Source organism: Colossoma macropomum, unplaced genomic scaffold, assembly GCF_904425465.1.
Source record: "Colossoma macropomum unplaced genomic scaffold, Colossoma_macropomum, whole genome shotgun sequence".
NCBI lineage: Eukaryota > Metazoa > Chordata > Actinopteri > Characiformes > Serrasalmidae > Colossoma > Colossoma macropomum.
This window is the reverse complement of record NW_023494805.1, coordinates 43,213,469-43,235,816: the sequence shown is the minus strand read 5'-3', so window position 1 is coordinate 43,235,816 and position 22,348 is coordinate 43,213,469. Positions and strand designations below refer to the sequence as shown.

Below are 22,348 nucleotides of genomic sequence, written 5' to 3'. Positions count from 1 at the left end.
AATCTCTCAAATGAAAGAGCCAACATTATTTCTGTATTTGACAGCCAGTATTGCATTCATGCAGGACTCTGAGGCTAAAGGCATAAACAGATCAAGGAAATAACTTCACAGCCTCTCAGTCTCTGTGGCAACATTTTTCGGCAGACCTTTCAGATTCTAACCGAGATTGTTTCAGCAGCTGAAGGTTTGGTAAAGCAGAGTCAGGCTGGATGGTAGATGGTATGAGATACTGAATAAGAGAAATGTTTCAGCCATGGCAGCTGCACACTGTGCACGTTCATATCAGCGAGCGTGGCGTGAGTAAGCAGGCTGCAGCGTGTTTGTGCTTGCTGTGGTATTCAGAAGCAGCCAACACCCTTCACGTAAACCCAGAGGACCCGTCACCTGCACCTTTAAACACAAACCAGGCCCATCCACCGCGCAGAACTCCATCGCCATCCGAAAATAAACCTCTGAGCTCAGAACGTGAGCCAATTCACCAGGTAACAGCACGTTTCTGCTAATGGAGGGCTCAGGTAGGCAGGTGTGCGTCACCTCATTCAGAAATCACTTTCGTTTCTTAGAAGAAAAAACTCAGGTGTTTCATATAAAGACAGGCCACTCGGAGGAACATTCCTTCTGAACAATCCTCACTTTCGGGGCTTTAACTGTCCCGCTAACCGAGAAATTAAAGCTTCCTGAGACGGCCGAGCCCGTAAGCGCACTAGCCAAAAAAAAAAAAACAACACATCCACAAACTGTAACCACCCACTCGCATTCTCCTTCAGACGCAGAATCAGATAACAGGTCAAAATATCTGGCAACCCAGAAAAGGAAGGAATTTTTCACCTTTCCCCCCAAATGTACTCGAAATACTCCCACATAGGCAAGTCTACAAGAGATACAGCTGGGCAGTATGATAATATTTATCATCATTCAGATAAATTACGTTTCTGACTATATAGAGGATCTTGTCAGTACTTAAAAACACGCAAAAGAGATCAAGATTAGTCCTGTTTGATTAGACTTAGTGCAGCGTCGTGTGTAAGAAGAATGCATTCGGTTTTTGACAGTTTTTTCTTTTTTAAATGTGTCACTACTTTGTCTGTTCCAGCTTATTAAAAGTCAGGAAAAATAAATATTGTGTAACATGAAAACGTCTTGTAGTCTTCTGATATTACATTTATTGCCATAATCGCCCGCCTCTATCACCATGGTAACTGGTGAGACAGAAGCGTCCACTGTTTGCTAGTAACGATGTACTGATATGGGAATTTTGGCCTGATGCCAATATTCTTCATTTACATATCTGCCAATGCTAATATATAAATATTTATAAAGTACAGAAACTGGGACTAGATCTACCTGGATTAGTGTTACAGGGAAATATAACATTTATTTTCTGTAGGGCTGGTAACTGCATGCCAAAATCATCACATAATTCAATCCGTATGGCACCGAATTGTTACTTCTGTCTTCAAAAATGGACCAAAAATAGACACAAAAATGGACAAAAGTACATCAGCATAGATAAAACCTGCAGCCGTCTTGCGGCCTAATTTTTGTCCGTATATTTGCTCATGTTTACTGATTTCAGTGAGTCACACAGTGTCAGAAACCACATAATAGATTTGCCTCAATCTGTTTGACATTAAATTGTTACTTTCGTCTACAAAATAGACCAAAAATAGACATAAAAACGGGGGAAAAAATACATTTGCATAGCTAAAAACAACAGCAGCCTAAATTTTTTTCTGTACTTTCGCTCATGTTTACCGATAACAGCGAGTCACACAGTGTCAGAAACCACACAGTCAAGTCTATTAGAGATACTGAACACCTCCACACGGTTTGAGGTGAGCGTGGGATGATTTGGGCCCGCAGTTAGCACCATGCTAATTAGTAAGGATGCTAATAACCTACATGAGCCTCAAAACTGCAGTGCTTGGCATGTCTACATTCAGGAGAAGGGGGGAAATTACATGGGTTAGATTTTCACTTTAAAACCAGGCAAGAAGGAACAAGTGTTTTCAGTTTGAGCCCAGAGGCTCGACAGTCCCCAAAAAAGCAAAAAATGCAGTGCAGATGGGAGCACAATGCTCAGAATGTGCCTCCGATGAAAGAAACTTCCTGCTACATAATGCAGTAACACAATGCAAGCTTCAGCAGGCGCACACTTCCCCTCTTCTTCCACAGAAGGCAGCGAAGGGCACTGTGGGGTTTCCCTTGGCCAAAAAGCCAAAGCTCAACTGGCTTCTAAGCGAACTGGTGACATCCAGCCATGGAATCAGTTTCGTTACCCAAGCAGGGTTACGATAAGCCGACTCTGCGTTGTCGATTTCAGGGAAGAGCCCTGTCTGAGCCAGTTTTCTCAATGGATATGAAAAAAAAACAATTAGCTCAATCTCTGTGGTGAACCAGCAAATCCCAGAGTACATTTTCTCCCTATATTTCACTGCATGATTTGAATTGCAAGCATGCTCAGCAGTCAGAATGCTAATATTGCTACATATACATGCTAAATTCATGCCAACAGTGTTGCACATTGGACGGACATCATCAACAGAACAGCGCACTCAAACCAGCAGACATCACCAAATATGGTATTTCAGAGGATTTGACGTGCTTTAGGCTGCTGTTTGTATACACACCGATCAGGCATAACATTATGACCACACTCACTGTCCATTTTATCAGCTCCACTGACCGTATAGTTTCACTCTGTAGTTCTACAGTTACAGACTGTAGTCCATCTGTTTCTCTGTTACCCTGTTCCTCAGTGGTCAGGACCCTCACGGACCCTCACAGAGCAGGTACTATTTGGGTGGTGGATCATTCTCAGCACTGCAGTAACACTGACGTGGTGGTGGTGTGTTAGTGTGTGTTGTGCTGGTCTGAGTGGATCAGACGCAGCTGTGCTGCTGGAGTTTTTAAACATCTGAGAACAGACTGAGAACGGTCCACCAACCAAAAATATCCAGCCAACAGCGTCCTGTGGGCAGCGTCCTGTGACCACTGATGAAGGACTAGAGGATGACCAACACAAACTGTGCAGCAGCAGATGAGCTATCGTCTCTGACTTTACATCTACAAGGTGGACTGACAAGGTAGGAGTGTCTAATAGAGTGGACAGTGAGTGGACACAATGTTCCACTCGTACCAGCACAACACACACTAACACGCCACCACCACGTCAGTGTTACTGCAGTGCTGAGAATGATCCACCACCCAAATAGTACCTGCTCTGTGAGGGTCCATGGGGGTCCTGACCACTGAAGAACAGGGTAAAAGGGGGCTAACAAAGTATCAGAGAAACAGACGGACTACAGTCTGTAACTGTAGAACTACAAAGTGCACCTATATAGTAAGTGGAGCTGATAAAATGGACAATGAGCGCAGAAACAAGGAGGTGGTCATAATATTATGCCTGATTGATGTATTTAGGGATGCGGTAAGCAGGTGGGCTGAGGGGGCTGCAGCACCCCCACATTTCAGGACTACAACTGCTAAGAACAATAATAATAATAATAATAATAATAATACAGAAATCTGACCTTGAGCGCAGCAAAGACTCGTGTGTGCTGGTCTTAGATCAGAGTTTGTATTTTTCTATATAAAGCATTTAAATTAATGCTGTATTTTCATTAGCCGAATCGCTTCCCTCGCCAACAGCAGGCCACATGGGGGCGCAACGCTAAAACACACGCAGTTTGAGGATTAAAGATGGAATGTATAGAGATAAGAGGCCAGTTCTGAACCCCAGAGCAGCTTTTAATAATGTTCTTAAACTAATAATAACTAATAATATCAGCCGTTGTTTCTCGCGCTCAGTGCGCTTTCCTGTGTTAAATCTGTGGGCTGTAAGTGCGACACAATCTGTTACCATGTCACATATGAGCGGTCTGATTGGTCAACACTCAGTTAATTTGCATACAGTTCGTCCAGAATGAGAGAGCAGAGAGAGGAAGTGTGTCAGTGGCCTGATATGTCAGTTATATTTATATATTGTCCTGCCTCGCCTCAGAGTGCAGTAAGACACAGTCTGTTTGATGTAAATTATCAAAACAATTCAGATGGAGAAAAACGTCAACAGTTCACGTCACGCAGACGCTGCTTACAGTTTCAGCACCCTCAACCTTCCCGCATCCCTGAATATAATATTGATTTAATAGCAGACTTGCTTTCATGCAACGTCATCTCAGTGAGCAGGAGTGTTAGCATGCTAGTAGCATGTATGTAGCATTATTAGCATTAGCATTATTAGCATTTTTTGGGAGGGGCTGCAATTAGACCACAGATATATATACCTAACCCTAGACGCCACGTTGTCTGTTGTTCTCTATGTGAGGTGATACATCTGCGCGTCCGCCATGTTGGAGAGGTCGAGATCCGCTTGTGAACAAATTGACTTGTATTGAGAGACGAAGAGTCTCAGGATTAAATCAGCCTCGACTTCCTTATTACTCAACCGATTTTCACCGAATCTGTTCTGTTATAATCCTCAGACACAGATTAATCCAGGCTGCACGGATCTGCTCTCGGTAGCTTTATTTCTTTAATAACTGGGTTTAGCGCGAGAAACAGAATCACACACCATCAGCAAATCCATCAATGTGTGAATCACTTCTAATCTTAATACATAAAAATAAAATAAACCCCAAAACACAGTAAGAAGGACGGAGCTGAAGTTTCCTAATCGGCAGCGTCTTGTTTGACTTTTCCTGTTCCACCTTAAATGCTTAAGTGCTGCAGTCACTTTCTGGTGCCTGAAGCTGCACCATTTAAGGTGGAACGGGAAGATTCGAACAAGGTGCTGGCAAATAAAAAGCTGACTTCTTGTAAAAAGTTTCTAATGTTAATTTATTATGAATATCTACACGGATTAAGGAATGCTATAACTTATGTAGCTACAAAGCTTTAACCATCACTGTAAATAAATAACTACTACATAAAGTTAAGATCCTGAATAGACTATTAAATGAAATAAGCTTCATATAAAACCAGAGAAAAAACAATCACATCAACAGGTTCTCTGTGCCTCATTAACCACACGGCCATATCTACACAAACACCACACAGACATGAGTGTGGATCACTGCATTCCCTCCGTTATATAATCCTGTCCCACTTTCTGAGTGTGATATTCGTGGAATAGTGTAATTTCGGACAGTATCTTTCTTAAACTGCCGCTCTGTAATGGTACTGAATGCAGTCCAGCAGTGATGTTGACTGCCCTAAAACGCCGGCGCGGTTGACATGCCGGGCTGGACCCAACGTGGCATCTAGGTATGTATATCTATGTACCAGACATGTGCATTCCAACTAATTCTGATTACGTATCCATAAGAGTTCAAGAACGGATTTACGGCTAACTGCAGAAAAGTAAAACAGCAGCAATAAAAAGGAAATGAAGACTTGAATTGGTTAAGAATTGGCCAAAAAATAATGTTTCGCTGAATTTCCAGTTTTCCTAGATCACATTTTCTATGCATCAAATAAACACAACTACAGCACTGAGAAATCACAGTATTATTGGAGAACAGTGCATTAAAAGGCAGAGAGCCATGTTTTAACATGTCGGCCTTTAAGAAAATAATTTGAGGGGCTAATTTCTTACAGTAATAGTTCACAAAATAGTGATAATAATAGGGTCATTCTACAGAAACGTCCATTTTTGTGTCCGTAGCGTTTACAGATATATTACACTTGAAAAACATGTTAGGGTTACAATTTATTTATATTTTAAAATAAAACAGTAAGTGATTTTAACAGTTACACCTTCTTAAGCCTCAATTTAGCAATATTGGTTTTTAAATCAATCATATAGAATTCCAAACACCACAGAAGAGCTCGTCCCCACAGTCGTGTGTAAAGGCTGAGGCCAGATTTTGAGGTAAAAACCAGTTTTTCTGCAATTTTGACTGCAATAATCTATAAATGACTATGGAATATATGAATTAAATGCCAAATAAATATTATAAAATATATAATGAAAGTTGTCGTCCCCAGGAGTCGTGTCACTGGTGTTACCGCGTAACAAAAAATCTCTTATTTTGAAATAAAAGTCTCACTGATGACATCACTCGACTTCCTCTTACCTGTTTTCTGAGGATCTATGAAGAAAAGCTCATGGTGAGTCCACTGTGTCTTTCAGTTATCAGAGATTTTCTCATTTAGCTCATGATTTCATATGAAGCTTTTAGCTGAAGTCACTGGTGTGACCGACTTTATTCTGAGGTAGTTGTGAAAAAATAGAACACAAATGGATTAAATTCCATATTTTAGTGGATATTCCATGATTGACAACATGAGGTTTGATACTCCGTAGCAGTTATTTAGTAAAATGCATTGTTCATTAAAAATGTCTCTGGTGTTCCTTTATTATGTGGAACACCAGTGAGGATCAGTAACACCAGTGACTCTTATGGAGAGATAGAGAAGTGGACGTTTCTGTAGGATGACCCAATAATAATAATAATTATAATATTATCCAATGTACAACCCCCCCCCCCACCAATATAATCGATCAAATCAGAATGTTTGGTGTCTGAGGTTTCCTTGGTCGCCTTGTTCAGTACCTCTAACAGACTCGATTCTGTGGTTTCTGACACCATGTGACGTGCTGCTCTTGATAAAAACCTTTTTATAGATTTAGTGCATCACTGTTTGCTCAACGCTAACGGCTAAGAGGAAAACTATGTAAATCTGTCTCTTCCCTGAATTCCAGCCCTAGTAATGCAATCATAAGCTTATGTGATGCTGCAAGGCGGCTACATTTAGCTCTTCACTGACTCACCAAACCATTTACCAATCTAATTTCAGAGCACAGTTACTAAACTTTCCTTTACTCTGGGGCCATTTTCTGTTTTCGAAGGCAGCGCAGCAGGTCTGAGAGGTTCTGGGGCACGGCAGATGAAACAGAAGGCCGTTGGGGAATCCTGAGAACCCGTTTGACCTGTTCCAGATAAAGACTGCTGGCACATTTCTACCTGAGAACTCACAGGCGGCAGGAAAGAGTCACAGCGCTGAAGTCCCACCTCCTGCGGTTTATAAACAAGAGCTGTAACAACACGCAGGTCCAGGTTTGGTTTGACTTTTGAGTCCGAGGTTGAGATTTGATTCTGTCTGATGTGATTCTGTTGATTCAGAGACGGGGAGAGAGACTCGGGTGTGACCATGGAGGTTAGACTCTGTATTGTTTTGGTATATTTAATTTGGATATACATCAATCAGTCACAACATTAAAACCACCTACGTTAATTTTACACTCAGTGTCCAGTTTATCAGCTCCACTGACCGTATAGTTTCACTCTGTAGTTCTACAGTGACAGACTGTAGTCCATCTGTTTCTCTGCATACTCTGTTACCCTGTTCTTCAGTGGTCAGGACCCCCATGGACCCCCACAGAGCAGGTACTATTTGGGTGGTGGATCATTCTCAGCACTGCAGTAACACTGACGTGGTGGTGGTGTGTTAATGTGTGTTGTGCTGGTCTGAGTGGATCAGACACAGCAGTACTGCTGGAGTTTTAAACACTGTGTCCACTCACTGTCCACTCTATTAGACACTCGTCAGTCCACCTTGTAGATGTAAAGTCAGAGAGGATAGCTCATCTGCTGCTGCACAGTTTGTGTCCTTCATCAGTGGTCACAGGACGCTGCCCACAGGACGCTGTTGGCTGGATATTTTTGGTTGGTGGACTATTCTCAGTCCAGCAGTGACACTCCCAGCAGTGTTTAACTCCAGCAGCACTGCTGTGTCTGATCCACTCAGACCAGCACAACACACACTAACACATTTCTATTTAGAATCCTAGTTTTATATAGAACCAGTTCATGCTTAACGGTTCTCTGCATGGTGAAATCGTTCCTCCGACTGATGGAAAACGTGTTGTATATGGTTCTATGGAGAGTGTTTTTGAAAATCGCACCAAAAAGGGTTCTGCTATTGTTATGATATAAAGCTTGTAACCTAATTTGGTGCTGTACAGAACCATTTTTAAAAAGAACCATTTCACCAAGCAAAGAACCCTTTAAGCATGAAATGGTTCTACATAAAACTCATGATTCTATATAGGTTCTTGAAGAACCATCTTTTCTAAGTGTGTACCTTAAACTCAAATAATTCATTTTTCATTACTTACATCAACTTTATGCCACTTTAAACCTTTTTGGTACTTTTGGACTTCAATCAACAAACATATGAACCAGTTAGCCAGTGTTATATCAGTTAGTTAGCTAACATTGGTTAATATCGGCGTTGGCTAAAATCACCTAATTAGCTAGCACTAGCTAACACTGGACAATCAGCTGACAATTACCCAACACTGGTTAATTAGCTAACACTGGAGTACTAACTAGATTGACTAAAATCAGCTAATTAGCTAACATTTGTTAATTATCTACCAGTTAACAAACACTGGCTTATTAACCACACACACACACACACACACACACACACACACACACACACACACACTTTCTGAAACCGCTTATCCTTCTGGGTCGCAGGGGGAGCCGGAGTTTATCCCAGCAGTCATTGGGCGGAAGGCAGGACACAGCCTGGACAGGCTTGGCTCATTAACCATTAGGGAAAAATAGCTAATTAACTAACAATTAGCTAATGTTGGCTTATTAACTACTCTGACTAATTATGTCAGATATGTCAAGCTGTAATTGGAATGGATATGTTCCACATTGAAATGTGATTTTTAAAATTAATTTGATGAGTATTTAAATGTCAAATTTTGGCAGGTCTAGTCCATAGCATAAGCCCCGCCCCCTCCACACTCAGGAGCACAGGATAGTGTTTTACTGTACTGATATCAGTGCAGCCTCATTATAAACCAAACTTGGCCTGAGGGCTGTTACAGCGCACCACCCTCAGACCAAACCGAAAGCATCCAATCACAGAAGACCACCGGGCCGACTGAACCATCCACAAGCACACCTGGCACTTATTCATCAGACCGTATGGAAGAATGACTCGTCAGGGCAAGACGGGTCGTAATAAACTGAGCTAATTAAAACCTGATTCAAAAGAGCATTAAATGATTTCACCAGAGAGCTGCGCTGAGAAAAGCTCACAGCTGCAGTTATTTATTAATAGCTGTAATTTTCTGCCCAAAAAGAGGAACACAACACCGACTGACCCTAAACCCAGAATTTCTGATGCTTTCTGATATGCAGAACTACACACAGCTGCTGGCTCAGTGGCGCATGAATCTCCCCCAGCAGTCCATTCTCCGTCTGTTAATCACCACAATGGATTACTTCATCAGAGAAACATGCAAGAGCTTCCACCATCATCTCCACAGCTCGGCCCGTTCCACCACCCGTCTGACCGGCACAGACTCTATTTATAGAGAAGGCTTTCTCAGTGGAGCCCCTCACTTTCCTGGGAGAGGAAGTGGAGCGGGGACCTCCCCTGGTTTCTGGACCCAACATTAACAATGCTTAAGGGAGCATGACCAACATGCAACACTAATGGAGGCTGAACTGGTTCCCAGCTCATATCCTGGAGCACTGCTGTACTGACCACTTTAGCGCTCTTTCTGCTTTAACATACCTGATCCAACAAATCAGATCATTACCAAGCCTACGCAGAAGTGTGGTTATTATTATTATTATTATTATTATTATTATTACCACTTTGTCTTCTTCTTACTCTGTTTCTTCATCTTATTATTATTATTTTAATCATATGGCAGCAGAATTATCTTGGAGCAAAAACGCCAATTTCCAAATTCTGTCCATGTCACCTGACACACAGTTGCATTTGGCTAAAATAAGCTAACACTGGCTAATTGGCTAACACTGGCTAACATGAGCTAATTAGCTAATATTTGCAAATATCAGTTATAGCTAACATTGGCCTAAATCAGCTAACTAACTAACACTGGTTAATACTGACTAATCAACTTACACTGGCTGAAATCAGCTAATTTGGCTAACACTTATATTGATTATATATTATATTAATTAGCCAACACGGACTACTCAACCGCACCGCATTGCCATGGCTACCATCGGCTAATTAGCTAGCATCGGCTAAAATCAGCTAATTAACTGCAGTGGCTAAAATCAGCTAATTAGCTAACATGTTAACACTGGCTCTTAACTGTATCGGCTAGCATCAGCAAAAAAGTCAGCTAACTGGTTAAGAGTGGCTACCATCAGCTAATTAGCAAACAATCGGCTGATATCAGCTAACAGACTTCATTGGCTAACATTGGCTATTTGGCTAATGCTAGCTGATTAGCGGATGTTGGCTTATTAATTACATTTGTTACAACAGGCTAATTAGCAAACTGTGGTTAACACAGGCTAACAGTGGCTAATTAATGACATTGACTAAACTCAGCTAATTAGCTCGCATGAGGAATAAACCAGGCATGTTTTCCTCGTAACCTCATAATGAGTGGATCAGACACAGCAGTGCTGCTGGACTCTTCAAACACCTCAGTGTCGCTGCTGGACTGAGAACCAAAGAACGTCCAGCCAACAGCGTCCTGTGGGCAGCGTCCTGATGAAGGACTAGAGGATGACCAACACAAACTGTGCAGCAGCAGATGAGCTATCGTCTCTGACTTTACATCTACAAGGTGGACTGACAAGGTAGGAGTGTCTAATAGAGTGGACAGTGAGTGGACACAGTGTTTAAAAACTCCAGCAGCACTGCTGTGTCTGATCCACTCGTACCAGCACAACACACACTAACACACCACCACCAGTCAGTGTTACTGCAGTGCTGAGAATGATCCACCACCCAAATAGTACCTGCTCTGTAAGGGTCCATGGGGGTCCTGACCACTGAAGAACAGGGTAGCAGAGAAACAGATGGACTACAGTCTGTAACTTTAGAATTACAGAGTGAAACTATGTGGTCAGTGGAGCTGATCAAGTGGACAGTGAGTGTAAAAACAAGGATTTGGCTGTGATCTTAGGGCTGATCTGTGTTTACTGACCTCAGAAACTGATTTCAAGCACATAAACATTCAGGCCTTTAGAATAAAACGCCTTTAGGACGGTAAAGAACACACAACCAGCCATGCGTGTTCAATCGTTTATGTGCATACTGTACGTACGGAAGTGACCAAGGTAGGAAGCGTATCGTCTGTGGTGATGTTATCGAGCCTAGTGCGAAAGTGACACAAACGTAGAGTGTGTGAAACGACCGCGAGAAGCTGTACTTCAGCTCTGCTTCCTGTTCAGCAGTCATTATTTCCACTTTGCAAAAGCCCATCAGGAAATCGTGATGCAGAAATGAAAACAACAAACCTCAGATCAGTGAATCATCAGAAACTGAGAAAATATCAAAATGCCCTCAAGTTCAGAACAATCATGAAGGCCTGGCTTGGATAACAAAGCACTCCATGAACATTGAAACCCAGTCAAATGGAACAAAACGCCATTTAAAGCTCAGACTTTTCCACCAGCATCTGTTTCTAGAGGTTCAAACCTGAAACCACAGAGTTCTGCATTCATGCACAGCAAAAAATGACATCTTGGCATGTGAAACTGTCTTAAATCTAGTCTACATGGCTACTATTTCTCTGGTTGAGAGTGTTGTAAGCTTATTTAACCTATTTCTAGCCATTTTTGACTAGTTTTAAGTCATTTTATCATCAAGTGAAATGATCTCACCATGTTTACAGATGATTTTGCTTGTTTTAGGAAACAGGCTAACAAGTAAACTTATCTGTACTGTGAGATCATTTTACTTCATAAAATGTCTACAAAAAGTTAAATAATCTTATAATATTCCCTACAACCACGTCAAAATGATAAATATTAGACATATTGACTAGATTTTAGATCATTTCACTTGATAAGACACCATTTTTTGCTGTGCACACCAAACCTCAACAGCCGAGTTTAATAAAAGTGGTCCCCAAAGAACTCTAAGCAAGTCCATATTTGTTTTTCACACCATTTTCCAGCACAGTTTTGGCTTCAGTTCGCTTTACTGCATCAAAACACACAACATTCACCCGCTCTACTACAGAAAGCTCTACGCTTACACTCAGAAAGAAAAGTAACCTACTAAACTGTCTCTGGGGTGGTTCCCCTCTCGTCACTGGGGTGGAACCCTCAAGGATCCATCTCAGTACCTTTAGTCAGGGAACATAACTGAACCATAATCCACTGAAATGATATGTTCTAAGCTGTACTGACTCCACACACCCCATCTCGTCTCCAGGCTTTTATTTTACTGTTCTGTTTAAAACATTCGGTTATGAAAAGGTACAAATACGAACTTTTCACCTGGAAACACTTATTTAAGGTTCACAATCAGACCTTAAAACCACTTTTGGAGCTTTGAGGGAACATTTACACTGTTTGTACGTTGACAAATGAAAATGTACCTGAACAGAACCTTTATTTCTATCAGTGTACAGAAAGCTAATTTCTTAAAGCAACCAAATCAGTCAAGATATTTTTGGTGTCTGAAGTTTGCTTCTGTAGTTTTAGCACTGAAGCTACGAGGCTAACGCAGCTAACACATAATGAATACTTGTACCCCAACAATTAGCATGGTGCTAACTGCATGGCTAAAGATCACTGCATGTAGCAGATGTGGTACAAAATGCTGCTAAACTACACCGAATGTGTGAGAGCGCCGATAAACACCACGTTCATTTTCACACTCTACTTGTTAAAAGTTCAGTCTCATTAAATTAATACATCATTTACCACATTTGGTGTCAGTTCACCACCCCTTCACAAGGTCGCTGCTACTGAGCTAAAAGATATGAGGTAAAAAATAGACCAGGCTAGTGACATTAGCTGAGATAGCATAGCATTAGCACCTGTCTGTCCAGCTAAAAGACTAGCCTGGTTCAATTCTTTTAGCGTGTTCTCGTCCACTTTGACTCACCACTCGGACTTGAGCCACACCTAGGGGTGGACAATACGACGATTTTTTATCGTTGTGATAAACTACATTGATAAACTAATCGGCTAGTCGTGTAAACTTTTCAGTGTAAAACATTTTCTGAGGACTTTGAGCATAAAACACATCTGTGAGTAGCTTTCCCTGCTGAAAAAGGACCATTTGAAACCATTGGGATTAAAACCTATAGTTTTGCCTTGTAGTGGGAATTGGCTAAATGGTTTCCAGAAGAGATGACTGGATTCCTGTGGATCACCTTTAGATCCCATTAGGAAACCATCTAATCCACTTAGAACCAGCCAATGGTCACCTGTTGAAGCATTAGGATCCTTTACACTGTGATATCAACCCATTAAAAAAGCCAGAAGATATTTTTTAAAACTAACAGAAACATTTAATGGTTTCTATTTCTATTTTTCAGCAGGGTTGTCTGGCTGTAAACTTGGGGGGTATTTCATAGAGCAGGAGTTAGCCAGATAACTTAAGCCCAAAGATGAGGACTGTCCAATAGGAATGCCCCTCTGCTCTTTTGCTATGGGACAGGCCTGATTTTAGACTCAAGTTATCTGGCTAAACTGAGAAATCCTGCTTTGTGAAATTCCCCCCCGGCGGAGAGCCTCTGTTGTTGTTGTGAGCCATGTAGCCATTAGCATGCTAACTAGCCAGCTAGCAGAGGAAAGTGATGAAGCAGTCGTAAACAACAGATACAGCAGTTTTGCAACCTAAAGCCCAGCAAATCAAATGTTATAGTTTTGAAATGTTAAGCATTTCAACATATTTTTCTGCTGTGGTTAATAAACAGCTTTGTCAGGTTGCTGCTGAAACCAGTGGGCCTGCCACTGCTGACCATCGAGGAGAAATGAGGCCAAGTGGACAAGGACGTGTTAAAAACCACGATAAAATCACCACACGGTCGCCTCAAACCATTCAGTCGCTTAAAAAAGACCAACTTATGTAGTTTCATTTTTCAAAGATAACAGTTTTAATGCAATGATTCAGACATGCAGCTTACACAATACTGTAACTGCTATCAATAAACCAGCTTGGTTTTTGTTTTTTCATTAAAAAAATAACACATTTACATATATATAGTCAGCCTACAAGCAGTTTAGCACCCCTTATTCACACTGAAGTTATAAGGAGCATTTAAGCCAGGGCTAGTTTTTGAATGAAGAGCAATACATTTAAAGGCACAGTAACAGAAAATGTCTTGTTTAATTCCAAGGGATCAATGCAACAAATGGAAAATGGTAAAGTAAAAAATTAAAATAAATGCAAGAAAAATATAGGATACAGGGTCTTTAAAACTGGGGGGGCTTGTATTGATAAAAAAGAGACTGAATTTTAGGGAGAATTTTAATACCTTTCTGATTTTTTTGCCATTGTATTGTTTGGTATCAAACACTATGGTACTGCACTTCAGTAATAAAATATAAATTCTGGTACTGTGATAACCCGAGGCCTAAGGTACTACCCAAGGTACTACAAGGTTGGTATTTTACTTCCTCACTGAATCACCCAAGAATCCAAAATTCAATTTCCACCAGTTCCCAAGAAACCCCAAGCCAGTCCCTTTTTTGTTTGTTCACCATTTCCCAGTAGGGGATACTAAATGCCCCATGATGCACTGCCTGAGTCAGATACAGCCAAAAGAAAAAATTAAATGGAAACTTTTTTTTTTAATTTATGCATAATGAAGTGGTTAAGATGTAAACAGAGGCGCTCAGAGTGGTTTGGTGTGAAACTTCTAGAGAAACTTACCGAGTCAGAGCTGTTCACAGTGGTGGTGATAGGAACTAGACGTCCACCTCTAAAAGCTCCCTCACAGAAAGTTACTACATGAAATGGTTATCATCAGGAAATAGTTTATTTTGTTCCACTTATAACGTTTTGGGCATCAGAAATGGTCATAATTAATTTTCATGACTCTCTTTATCCCTTAGAAAAACAGCCTGTTTTTGTTACTGTGCATTTAAGACTGATATATGTAAATGAGCTCTGTTCTGATTGGCTGTGCCTCATTAAAAAAAGCAGTCCAGGCTAAAACACTGCTTATAACTTCAGTGTGAGTGGACGGGGGTGTACCGTTGGCTGAATTAGCAGATATATGTAAATGAGTCCTTGTGAAACCACAAAAACAATGAACTTAAACTGGGCTCCTTATGGACCGTACATACCAGCAAATGAGCGGTCAAACTCCAATTTCACTAAGGTTAGGGTAAACATGATATGGGCCCTTTAAGTGCTGAATAAACAGCGTCTTTACCTCCAGCACCGGCCCGGCTCCCAGGATGGTCCTCTCCACGCCGCTGGTGCAGCCCTTGCGGCTGAAGGCGGTCAGGCAGTGGATCAGGAAGTTGGTGCTCTGCGTCTTCCCTGAGCCGCTTTCTCCGGAGATGACGATGCACTGGTTGAGGCGCTTGTTCAGCATGGCGCGGAAGGCGGCGTCGGCAATGGCGAAGATGTGCGGGTCCAACCTGCCCAGCGTGTGGTTCTCGTACATCTCCACGTACTTGGGGTTGTAGATGGGCAGGAATTTGAAGGGGTTGACGGCTATGAGGATGTTATTGGCGTAGGTGTAGATCTTGTTCTTGAGGAAGCGGCGCTGAAGGGTCTCCAGGATGTTCTTCTCGGTCAGCACGGGCAGGCTGCAAAGATCGTTACAGTCCTCAGACTGGGGCTTCAGAAAGCTGCGGACGGCCGGCGCGTGCTCGGGCTGGCTCGGACCATCGGGAACGCCCGACTGGAGGGCGAAATAATACCCGTGGATTTGCAGATGCTGGTCTTGGACCTTCCTCGGCCAAAGCAGCACCCTCTCGACCGGACGGTCGCTAGCTTGAAGGACCCACTCCTCCCCTCCAGTCTCCCTGACCTCCACCAGCTGGTAAGTCTTGGACATGTCCAGGCCCAGTGTGACCCCAGCATTCTGGAGGACACTGGCCGCAGTGGCCTCCTTGTGGACCCTGAGGGTGCAGCACTGGGCCGTTTTGAGGGACAGTCTCGGGTATATCTGGAGAGCGTAGGTGGCCTCGTCCAGGTAGGCCAATTTTCTGCTTTCTGGGAAGCTCATTGTAACACTTGCAGGCACACAGCAGCTTCGCCTCCACACACGGCATCACAGATCACCTAGACAGAGGAGAGAGGGAGGGAGAGAGTGAAGGAGAAGGAAAAACTGCTGCATGTTCATGCTTGTCCGAACGGGAACGCTAGGAACTCCCAAGCTGCACCCACCAACTCCCCTGAGCACAGCATTCACAGCATTGAAGGGGAATTCTGCCAACTTCTCAAACTTTTTCTGCATAACTCAGTGTGTGAGAGTGTAAACAGAGTGACTCAGAGTGGTTTGGTGTGAAATGGTTCAGATGTCTTTACAGTGGTGGTGATAGGAACCAGGGGTCGCCATGACTACAACACAAATATAGACATTTTATTTACTATCCAGAACCACCAGTGAACCTACACGAGTCTTCTGAGTTTATATGGAATGTTGATGATGGAAAATAGTGGAAAATCTGAAATAATAAGTTTTCTTTGGGGACTATTTTGCCTCACAGCGCCCTGCATGTATCCCTCCACCATGAATGGAGTTTAAGATCTCTAAACTATCATAAAACAGTGTCTCAGTCATCAGGCAGTGAATTCATAACCATTTTATGTAGGAACTTTCTGTGAGGGAGCTTTTAGAGGTGGACGTCTGGTTCCTATCACCACCACTGTGAACAGTTCTGACTCCGTAAGTTTCTCTAGAACGGAGCGTTTCACACCAAACCACTCTGAATGACTCTGAACCACATCCACTTAATTATGCAGATATTTTAAAAAAACTCCAAACTTCCCCTTTACTGGCTAGACCAGGACTGTTTTCCTTGGAATACAACTGAATCAAATCAGCACAGCACAGCTTCCACTAGTAGAGAATAGAAAAGCCCACCTGTACTCAGGTGTACTTCCTGCACCTGTCCAACTGTCCACCCTGGGACTTTCCTTGGTGCTGCCAATCACAAGACTGACCCTTAAAACTTCACAAAAGAGTGAAAAACGAGCCAAGCCCCACCAGTAAGTGCTGTGTGAACAGGCTCACCTGTTTCAATCCGTTGTCATTCCATCACAGCTCGACACCCAATCCAACCAGGAAAGAGAAAACAACACCTTCTCAGCAGCCACGTCCAGCCTGCTCGACCAAAGTGCGTCAAAAAGCTCCTCCTGACCAGCAGAAGCCGCTCACCTGTGACCCAGATTAACCCAGCGCGCGCTGGCACTGATGTCCACTCCACAGGTGAGAGCTAAAAAACACACTAATGATGAGAAATCACGACCGTGTCCTGACGGCGCGTCTACAGCTCTGAGCTCTGCTCTCCAGCCGCGGAGTCACTTCCTCGCTCAGCGCGGCCTCCAGAACGCTGACGCCTGTCTCCACACCCCATTTCATTCCACACCCGTATTCAGACAGGCCCCGCCCTCCTGCGCTCGGATTGGCTACAAGTGTTCCAACTGATTGGCTCGTGTTTTAGAACGAAAGTTAATAATAATGATGAACTTAAAGGGCAACTCCACCAATTTTTAAAAATTTCTGCATAATTAACTGGTTAAGATGTAAACAGAGTGGTTTGGTGTGAAACGTTCTGTTCTAGAGAAACTTACAGAGTCAGAACTGTTCACAGTGGTGGTGATAGGAACCAGACGTCCACCTCTAAAAGCTCCCTCACAGAAAGTTCCTACATGAAATGGTTATGAATTTACTGCCTGATGACTGAGACACTGTTTTATGATAGTTTAGAGAACTTAAACTCCATTCATGGTGGAGGGATACATGCAGGGCGCTGTGAGGCAAAATAGTCCCCAAAGAAAACTTATTATTTCAGATTTTCCACTATTTTCCATCATCAACATTCCATATAAACTCAGAAGACTCGTGTAGGTTCACTGGTGGTTCTGGATAGTAAATAAAATGTCTATATCTGTGTTGTAGTCATGGCGACCCCTGGTTCCCATCACCACCACTGTAAAGACATCTGAACCATTTCACACCAAACCACTCTGAATCACTCTGATTACATCTCAACCACTGAATTATGGGAGTGAGGGGCACAACCTCACACGTTTTACAAACACTTGAACTTTGTTTCCGGCGCCTACCGTTCAGTACAATTCCACCCAAAATGAGGGAAGTGCAGTGTTCCAGTTTAGCCCATGGGTGGGTTCACTGTAACAGACAGAGGGTCAGTTTAACACCTGCTAGAAAAGTCTGATCAATCAGTGCAAACAGTTAATTCAATATGATTTTATGTTGTAAGAAATATATTTTCCAGCCATGCTGCATTATATATTATCATCAATAAGACAGACAGACAGATCAACTGACAGACACACAGACATCTGATTATATATGAACACTAAGTGAGACTGTGAGTCAAACAATGACAGATTTATTTTAGTCTAGTAAATAAAAAAATCAGTAAAATATGAACATTGTTTCTGAATAACTGCAGCTTTACCAGCTGATAATGTCAATTTCACTAATATACTTATTTAAAACTCTAATAAAGCAAAAGTCTCTGTTTCTCTTTTTCATCTTAAAATCTGTGTAAAGTGGAACTAAAAGACTGAATGTCCTTTATTCATCTTTGTGTACTGAAGGTGTCTGAGCTGTAACGCTGTGTAAGAACTAACCCTGCAGTGTGGAGGCCGGACTGAAGCCCAGCTGCACCAGTTGTGAGCTTGTCAGCTGCTTCTAAACGCTGCTGCACTGTAGAAACCAAGATGGAGATTAAAGTGATATAAGGTTGGGTTTTGTGATTCATACAAACAGCTCAGTAATCGAAAAACACTTGTGTTAAAAAAATGACTTACCTGCTCTGAAAACCCTCTTTGGCTCAGATCTCTTTAAATCGCTGACCAATCACTCTGGATTTTGGTGGGAGGCAGCGGCTTGGAGATGTGGTGATGTGGTCAGAGGCTCACGCTGCTTGACCCTTTATAACAATGTTAAACTGTGTCCTGTGTTAGGTTGTTACCTGTGCTCACCTGCAGCATCTTTAATATATTTAAAACTCAACGTGCTTTGAAATGAAGAAGGAGAAAGAAAATGGACAATTCTAAAAAGTAGCAACCAAAATAAATAATTCACATAAAATAATACTGATTATGAAATTACAAACCTGTATGTGTGTGTTTTGTACATACTTGTGTTCTAGAACTGCTAAGTGTTATAAACGCTGGTCATCATAGCTTTTCTGTGTGTCTCTGCGGCCATTTTGTGTGTTTCCCTCTGTTGTTGCATTATGTGCAGGTCTGTGATTGACCACACGGGGGCGCTGCTGTATGAGCAGTTACCAAGCTATTGTCAGAGAGAAGAGAATTACTGCTGTGTTTCCCAGATTTCTCAATAGGTTAATATGGTTCATTTGAGCAAAATCATAGTTTATAAATGCTTTAACATTTTTAATACAAAAGAGTTTTTAAACTCGAGTTATGACGTCAATGAGTGCGAACAGCCAATGAGCTGCTCTGCTCACCAACCAATCAGCACTCAGTAGCAGTAATGCTAACCAATCAGCACTCAGTAGCAGTATTTGTTAACCAATCAGCACTTAGTATCAGTAATGCCAACCAATCAGCACTAAGTATCAGTAATGCCAACCAATCAGCACTCAGTATCAGTAATGCCAACCAATCAGCGCCCAGAATCAGTAATGCCAACCAATCAGCGCTCAGTATCAGTAATGCCAACCAATCAGCACTCAATATCAGTAATGCCAACAAATCAGCACTCAGTATCAGTAATGCCAACCAATCAGCGCTCAGTATCAGTAATGCCAACCAATCAGCACCCAGTATCAGTAATGCCAACCAATCAGCACTCAGTATCAGTAATGTTAGCGTCCTGCTGTCCAAAACCCGTTTGCTGCAGAAAAAAGGAAACAGGCTGCTTTTCTACTGTCGAGCCAAATGGTTCTCAGGGCCGTACTGGGCCGTTCCGCACTGGTCCGGACTCGTGAGACCGGTTATGGTTTCTGTTTTCATCTGTTGTAAAACTACATAAACGAGTGGCTAACTGCTAACAGGCTAATAGCAACACACCCGCCACCCACCACAAACACATTTGATTCCGTCTGTCACTCCAGCTCCAGTCTCTCTCGGCTGCTCAGCTCTCTAAAATACCAAACTCATCACATTTTTAAATCCACTTAAACATGTTTATCTGCTTCTTTACTGTCTCAGCGCAGAGAAAACAGCAGCAGCAGCTCCACGTTTGTTTACTTGCGTCTCCTATTAACAGGAGAACGCGAGAGCTCAGTTCCGTTCGGTTCAACAGCAGCTTCAAGGTTGAGTAGTGTGGATCCTCAATATTTCAGTCGCCCAAAAAACATCTACAAACACCACTGTGAGACTTTAAATGTCATGTAGTGAACCCAAGACTCAGTTGCACAAATTTGGGTTCTAGAATAGATCAGTTGTTTGTGCTTGTGTTCTGACATGCCTAGATAGATAGACAGATAGGCAGATAGACAGATAAATCACTTTATTGATCCCAGAGGGAAATTCTTCTATTGCCGCAGTACAAAGTTTTGACTTACAGTATTTACAGATGAATAAATAGAAAGTAAAGATAAATAATAGAATAAAATAAAATAAAAAAATATACTAAAACAATAAAAATACTATGCAGTACAAAAATAAGAAGTATATTGCATAAATACTGTGCAGTGGACAATGCAGTGCTGCACGTCCCCTCCAGTGAATGAACTACTGACTACTGACTGTAAACGATAAACAATGTTAACAGTTGTGTAATATGACCTTTATAGATGCATAAACAAAGTGACAGTGCAATATGGAATATGAATAAATGTATAATCAGAGTGGCAGTGCATAGTAATATGAGTGGAGAGATGTAATGTAGTGTCCAGTTGGTGGTCAGTGAGTCTGTTCTGTCAGTGGCTCAGTATACAGTGATGTCCACAGTGAAGAGGTTCTGTACAGTGCGATCGCTGACCGTTCCTCACTACAGCAGAGCTGAATGAGTCTGTTGCTGAAGGGGCTCCACTGTCTGACCAGCAGGTCATGGAGGGGTTGTGATGTGTTGTCCAGGATAGCAGTGAGTTTATTGAGTGACCTCCTTTCAACCACCACCTCAAAACCATCCAGCGATCATCCCAAGACAGTTTGTTGAGCCTCTTTGCATCTCCCCCTCTGATGCTGTCCCCCCAGCAGACGCTGCACAGACCACAGCGCCCCCAACAGGCTGGTAGAAGATCTCCAACATCTTCACACATTAAAGGACCTGAGCCTCCTCAGAAAGTAGAGTCTGCTCACCCCCTTCCTGGATACAGCCTCTGTGTCGGCCCTCCAGTCCAGTGTGTTGTCAAGCAGGACACCCAGATATGTGTAGGTGTCTACCAGCCGGACGTTCTGACCCGTCATGGTAATGGGACTGATCGTGGTTCTCTTCCTCCTGAAGTCCTCATACATACATACAGTGATACATACTTGTGTTCTAGAACAGCTAAATTATACAAATTTGTGTCCGAGGATGTTTTTGTGCTTGTTTTATAGAAAGGCTAAGCAGTTTGTACTGGTTCTAGACTACATTGTACATACCTGTGTTCTAGAATCAGTAAGTTGTTTGTGCATGTGTTCTAGTTTATTTAAGACTCAGGTCAGAAAGGACGAAATGAACTGAGAAAAAAGTAAAACACACAGACTGAAGATCAGAAGATGCCCGTTTGATGGAGTTGGGAGGTGGTCAGTGTGGTCAGTGGTCGTCCTCCTGCCAGGGCTGGAGTCCTCACGCTCTTTGGTCAGCTTCTCGCTGCCAGAGGCTTCTGTCTCTGTAGGAAGCGTGATGGTTCTGGCCTGCAGGTCTCTGAGGTGGGACGGTCCAGGTGTCGGTTCATGCAGGTCAGGAGTGCCGGCTGGGTTCTTGCCTTTGTTCCAGCTCTGTTCTGTCCAGTCCAGCTTCTCCACAAGGCTTCTATATGGTTCCAGCAAACTGGCCCTGCCGTGAAGGTCGCTGTGGGTGGACGGTCCGGGAATTGGGGGCAGGTCAGCTGTGAAAGTCACTGCATTGTTCCTTTTTAACAGAGCTGATGGGCGCCCCCTTGTGGTCATTAGTGGACGGCTGGCTGCGTGGAGAGGAAGTGAGTTCAGTATCCTGAGTTTTCACACCTGTGTGGTCATTTCGTCCAGTAATGTCGTTTCCTTTCTCAGTCCACACCTGAGTTTTCACACCTGAGTGGTCATTTTGTCCAGTAGCGTCCTTTCCTTTCTCAGTTTTTTCCAGCTCCTGATTTGCCGAACAGTCCGAAGGCTCTCCTGAAGAATGATTTATTCGGTTCCTTTTTCTGTCTCAGCATTTGTGAAGTCCGGTTCCGGTTGTGCAGGGTTCTACTGTAGTCCTCCTCACGTTCCGAAGCACCACCTCTGTAGCAGCTCAGGACGAGAGCCATGCACAGGAGGTGGACCACCACTCGGC

General features: G+C 42.7%; 1 protein-coding gene across 4 annotated transcripts in view; it reads right to left on the bottom strand.

Annotated features, from left to right (window-relative positions):
• The window catches only part of myo9b (myosin IXb), a 79,364-nt gene extending 62,059 nt beyond the window's left edge, over positions 1–17,305 (bottom strand). For all 4 annotated transcript variants that reach the window (XM_036596148.1, XM_036596149.1, XM_036596150.1 and 1 more), the window contains exons 1-2: positions 16,955–17,305; positions 15,140–15,999 (exon numbers count right to left, since the gene is read on the bottom strand). In XM_036596148.1, the coding sequence (XP_036452041.1) occupies positions 15,140–15,943 (804 nt within the window). In that variant the 5' untranslated portion in view covers positions 15,944–15,999; positions 16,955–17,305. The remainder of the gene's footprint in view (positions 1–15,139; positions 16,000–16,954) is intronic.
• Between the last annotated feature and the right edge of the window lie 5,043 nt (positions 17,306–22,348).